Raw genomic sequence first — 6,000 nt, 5'->3', positions numbered from 1 at the left:
TGGGGTCCGCTGGCGAGCGCCTGGTGGCCGGACCCTTACCCACGGGGGCCGGCCGGGCACAGCCTGAAGGGACGACGTGGGACCCTTTTCCCATGGGCTCACCACCTGTAGGAGGTGCCAAAGGGGTCGGGTGCGTAGAGAGCTGGGCAGCGGCCAAGGGAGGGGTCCTTGGCGCGACAATCCCCGGCTACAGAAACTGGCTGTGCGGTCCCTGTATGCCTGGTGCCAGAGTCTGGTCCGCATTTCCGGCAGTAAGTCGGATTCGTTCCCGGTGAGGGTTGGGTTCCGCCAGGGCTGCCCTTTTTCACTGGTTCTGTTCAGACGGGTCGGTGCAGCGTCTGCCGTCATTCAGACCCTGAACCGGTCCGTCGTGGTGAAGAGGGAGCTGAGCCGTTCCTACTCTCACCTATGGTCATGAACTTTGGGTCATGACCGAAAGAACACGATCCCGGATACAAGTGGCCGAAATGAGTTTCCTCCGCAGGGTGGCTGGGTTCTCCCTTAGAGATAAGGTGAGAAGCTCAGTATTCCGGGAGGGACTCGGCGTAGAGCCACTGCTCCTCCGCGTTGAGAGGAGCCAGTTGAGATGGCTCGGGCATCTAATAAGGATGCCTCCTGGACGCCTCCCTCGGGAGGTGTTCCGGGCATGTCCCACCGGCAGGAAGCCCCGGGGGCGACCCAGGACACGTTGGAGAGACTATGTCTCTCGGCTGGCTTGGGAACGCCTCGGGGTCCCGTCGGATGAGCTGGAGGAGGTGGCTGGGGATAGGGATGTCTGGGCTCCCCTTTTAACGCTGCTGCCCCCGCGACCCGACCTCGGATAAGCGGAAGACAATGGATGGATGGATATATATATATATATATATATATATATATATATGAAATGTAACACAATTTGTTTGCTTTAGTTTCCCTCACCCGAGACATCTTAATGCAAAAAAATGTGGGACTTGTAGAACAGGGACAAATGTTGCACACGAACTTCAGCATACTTGCTCAAAAAAGTCTGCGTATTGGTTGATTTCTCTGGGACCTTTCAATTTTCTGCCCCCCAAGGCAAAAACGCTACAGGCTTTACATCCATATATAGTGTAAGTCCATTCTTCTGGCAAGCCGCGTATGAGCACAACTTGCAAACACACGGGGCACGGCGATGGAGCACCCTTTTGGAGAAAACAGTATTTTGTTGATATTGATAAGTTACATTATCTCATCCTTTATTTAATGTCAAAAGGTAAATGTAGAAATGACATCCATTTTGTATGTTTAAGGTTTATATAAGTATGTTTAAGGCTTGTATAAGTAACCTGTATTGTTTTGTATTAAAAAATAAACATTTCATCAAATAATATGCTATATCAAGATAAAGTCAAGTGTAACATACTTTTGAAGATGAGCTTCAAGAGGTTCTTCTCCGTGTTACAGAGTCGCCGAAAAAAAGCAATCCAACCATTTTCTCAACCGCATCAATCTTCCTTATTCCACTTTCATTTCAAAAGAAACGGCTCGTCTATTCTTTACACCAAACATATTGAATGGATGCACGAGATATTAAACAATAAAAATGTCAAAGTTCTTCGTGCTCGAGATACAGTATAGAATGTTTACACACAAACTAGGGAGAGGAAGCCAGATTTCTTCTTAGAGGTGGAAGCTGGGTGATCTCTCACAGCGCTACACGCCGGTAGTGGCGGAAAGAAGCACTACAGTACTGTCCTGTACTCGAAAAAAAGGTGCACACAATACAAAATCGAACTTACAGCAAAGTCCAGATATTTTTCGACATCCCGAAAAAAATGTTCGTATCTACCGTTTTTCGTAATGGTCATACTTGCCCTCCTGATCGGGCTGCTCATTTGGTACTGTATATTCAATAGACGAGGTAGATTTTAATGTGTGACAGTTATCAATTTAAATGCGAGGTTGGAGGCAAGGAGATGACATTGCCAACATCGCTGTTTGGAGCAGAGCTTCCTGCCTCCCTCTTAGTTGCATCTAAAATTGATGTTAGGGGATGGCCCACAGAGGGGAATGGTTGTATTAAGTCTCTAGCCGGAAAGCGAGAGAGCTTGTTCAGGTGGGCCATCTTCGTTTCTGAAAGAGAATCAGTTTGTTGATCGGCTATGCAACGATTAATACATTTTTAAAAAATAATCCTCTTTCAACCGCCTTGAGTCAACCAAGACTTCTTTCATCTCCAGCTAGCACGCCTGATTTGTATCCTTAGGGCATCAGACCAACTTTTGCCGTGTCCTACTTTAAACTACACCTGCAAATGGCATGGATTTGTTGTTAATTTGTCAAAAGTTATGAAAACCTTCCATTCAAAGTTCTCCAATCATTGCCCAGGAAATAGAATGTAGTTTAACGATTGGTTTGTGTGTAAAATTGCTTTTAAAGCGATGCTTAATTCAGCTAAATCTGTAATTATCGTTGCAACTTGCTGCAGCGAGGCTTTTAACAAGGACAAGAAAGTACGATCACATCACCCCAATTTTGGCTAACCTGCATTGGCTCCCTGTTAGCCTAAGATGCGATTTTAAGGTTCTCCTACTACTATACAAAATCATACATGGACTTTCCCCCCTCATATCTTTCAGATCTGATCACCCCCTATGTCCCGGCCCGAAGCCTTCGTTCCGAGAGCGCCGGTCTCCTGGTGATCCCAAGAGCCAAGAAGTGTTCCGCTGGTTCGAGAGCGTTCTCCATCCGGGCACCGGTGTTGTGGAATGCTCTTCCCCCCGAGATCCGATCTGCAACCTCGGTGGAAATGTTTAAATCTAGGCTTAAAACTCACTTCTACTCTATAGCATACGAATAACCTAAACTTCTTATATGTAATAACTTGTGAAGCCCTTAGAGACTAATTGTGATTAAGGGCTATACAAATAAAAATGACTTGACTTGACAACTTATTGATAGAAAAAGAAATACGTGAAATGGTGGGGGTATATTTTATTTCTGATTATCTTTTAAAGGCCTTGCAAAACTTGAGCAGGACAATCCTAGATTCCCACGCTTAAGTGGGCCAGGAGTCACAGGAAGATGGGTTAACCCCATATATAGAAGAATAATCTATACCCAATCTGGAGATTAAAGGAAGTAAACCCTCTGTGTGAATAGCGGCCAGGTTGTTGTCTCAGGAGCTCTGCAGCATGCAAACATATTTGTCCGGCAGTGGTTTGCTTTTGTTCTTGGCTTAGCGGCCCCCATCCAATAATAAAACCCCCTCCCACCCGCCCCGGACAATAGGAAGCGCGCCAACCCACCTGTACTGTAATTCCGCATTGAGAATGTGAGTTCATGCATGAGTTTGCACGAGCAGGGACTGTATATATCCAGTGAGATGGATGCTGGACCTTTGGGGTACCAGATGGACACCCCCTTTTTGGACGGTCCATCTGCAGGTCACATGACGGTCCCACAAAGCCCAGGATTAACCCCTGTGTGTGTGTACGTGCAAGTGGAAGGGGGAGATTAACATGCAAGTGCAGCTTCTAGTCATCTGCCTTGTTTTATTTATTAACCGCTCACATTCCACTAATCTAACGTAATCTCGATTCACACAATTAGGTGCGATGCAGCTGTGATCAAAAGTTGTATACGACTTGAGATAGAATCAATAAAAAAAATGAGTTTCATTGAGCAAAAACAGTTTTCTCATCAGAAATATTACTGGAAGAAAAATAATACTTAAGCAATGAGAATTTTCTGATATAGCAGATCATTTAGATTTTGGTATTTTATTTTAAGAGATCATTTTAATAAAAAAATTCTTCAAATGAAAAGAAAGTAATATTTACCATTTGCTACAAAACTATTTTACTATAAATATTGAGGTGAATAAGTAAACAAATCCTTAAAATGAGCAATACAGATATTTTGCTCATTTAAAAAATGAGAAAATTGAGCAGATCAAAAAAATGTGATTATTTTTCTCTCTTTCTAGGTCAGAAAAAGAGTATTATTATTTATTACAAGTATTTCCTTTAAATTATTTTATTTTAAAAATATTTGTCATAAGTCATGTTTATTTGTGACGCCCTTAAACACAAAGAGTCTCAAAGGGCTGCACAGATCAAAGACTATTGCAAACTACAGACGATTATGACACCATCCCCTCATCTAAAACCTACATGAGGGCAAAAAATACACATATTATCAACATAAAATATAAGTTATTCATATGCTATAGAGTAGAAGTGTGTTTTAAGCTTAGATTTAAACATTTCCACTGAGGTTGCAGATCAAATCTCAGGGGACGGGAGTTCCACAGCACCGGGGCCCAGATGGAGAACGCTCTTGAACCAGCGGTTCGCTAATTGGCTCTTGGGATCACTATAGACCAGCGTTTGTGTTTTCTCTCTTTAGGAGGAAGTAACTTAAAATGAGAATGAATGAAAAATCCACCATTTACTTTAGCAGCAGATCATTTGGGTCATTTTAAAGATTATTCTACTGTAAGAATTAGGTTAAAAATATCGTAAAATAAGACATTCAATTCTTAAAATTACCAAAAAATGTTATATTTTTCTTATTAAAAAGGATTCATTGAGTGATTAAAAATGACCAATAAACCTGATGATTTTAGCAAATATTATTTTTGATTTATTACTTTTTGATTTTTTTTCCAGTAAAGAAAAAATATCCTTGAAACAGTTGAAACTGTTTTTAGAGCAGATATTTAAAAACATGTTAAAATACACTATATCACTTCTAGTAAAAAAATAGTACTTAAATTGAGAAATCTAAAAATTGCTGTGCCAGTAATTTATTTTCAGGTTTATGTTTATTATTTGACAACAAAATATAAGTTAAAAATATAGTAAAATCAGAAAAACACCTTTTTTGTATTTTAAAAAGATCAATGGAAAAATAGAGCAAAAAAGTGCAAGCTCATATGATAATTTTACCCATTTTTAAGGTAGAATTTTTTTATTTTTTTTTCTGTAGGACAAGGACTTTTCTTCCTTTTCACTATAAGTCGAAGTGAAGCAAGTGTTTTCATTTGGAAAATCCAACATGGGGTAAGAACGCCTGAGTGGCCGGGGGACCGAATCTGAAAATAGCTCACTACCTCTTAGTCATTGTGATTTTCTAAGAAGTTTTATTTTTAACTGGCAGGAGAGATCCATGACATGATCATTGCTTTTAAATTCTTAATTCATTTTGAAATTAGCCTATAATTGATATATGTAAAACACTCAGTGATCTTATACAAGGCAGATGTTTTAGTGGTTGACCCAGCCTATTTTAACCCTACTTCTAATAATTACAACCTGGTAACAACATAATAATAACATAGTAAGAACATGAACATGATAAGTTGTTATTTAAAAATAAATTTCAAACTGGTAATGTTTGTGCATGGTTGTGTGTGAAGTTAAATCAGGTCACTCTGACAAGAGGCTAATTTTTACACAAAGACCCTCCCGCCCCCAGACGTAATCCTGTCCCCCCTCCCTACCTCCCAGTGAACTCCGAATGGCCCGTGCCACACAAAGCAAATTTGTTCCTACCTGAGCCGCCCACCTTCGTAGCTTGCACGGTGAGAACGTGAAAAAGTGTCCACATGCCGCAAGGGTATCGCCGCAGGTGGGGTTCTGACCCTTGGCAAGCCACCCACCTCACGCCCTCGGGCAAGGCAGCGTCTGGAGGCTGAGAGGAAGTCGTACATTGAGAGACGGAAATATTTTCTCCAAACCAACTTAATGAAAACTGCTCAGTGTAGTTTTCTTGATCAATGAGAAGTCAATCTCAGGTTAATGGCTCCCCCCCCTGCGCTAATGAAGGCGAGCGAGTCAGATAGTGAACGGTGAGCCGTGGACGAAAAAGTCGTTTCTCTGGCTGCCCTGGATGGCGGTGATTGACAGGGTTACTCACATGTCAATAGTAAAGATTTTTGGGGGGCAAAGTCCATTTCTGAGGAAGTGAAGTCAATTGGTACCTCCTTGTCGATTCATTGATCCATTGACTAAAAGGTAATGATCTGAGTAAGTG

At 41.6% G+C, this 6,000-nt stretch overlaps 1 protein-coding gene across 1 annotated transcript in view; it reads right to left on the bottom strand.

The window, feature by feature from the left end:
- Positions 1–6,000, bottom strand: part of qsox1 (quiescin Q6 sulfhydryl oxidase 1) — a 57,552-nt gene that overhangs the window by 16,112 nt on the left and 35,440 nt on the right. The window contains exon 10 of the mRNA XM_088349559.1: positions 5,520–5,658. Coding sequence (XP_088205685.1) covers positions 5,520–5,658 — 139 coding nt within the window. The remainder of the gene's footprint in view (positions 1–5,519; positions 5,659–6,000) is intronic.

This window comes from Urocampus carinirostris, chromosome 12, assembly GCF_059441175.1.
Source record: "Urocampus carinirostris isolate Australia breed hairy pipefish chromosome 12, RoL_Ucar_1.0, whole genome shotgun sequence".
Taxonomy (NCBI): Eukaryota; Metazoa; Chordata; class Actinopteri; order Syngnathiformes; family Syngnathidae; genus Urocampus; species Urocampus carinirostris.
The sequence above is the reverse complement of the archived record's forward strand: the minus strand, read 5'-3'. Positions and strand labels throughout refer to the sequence as shown.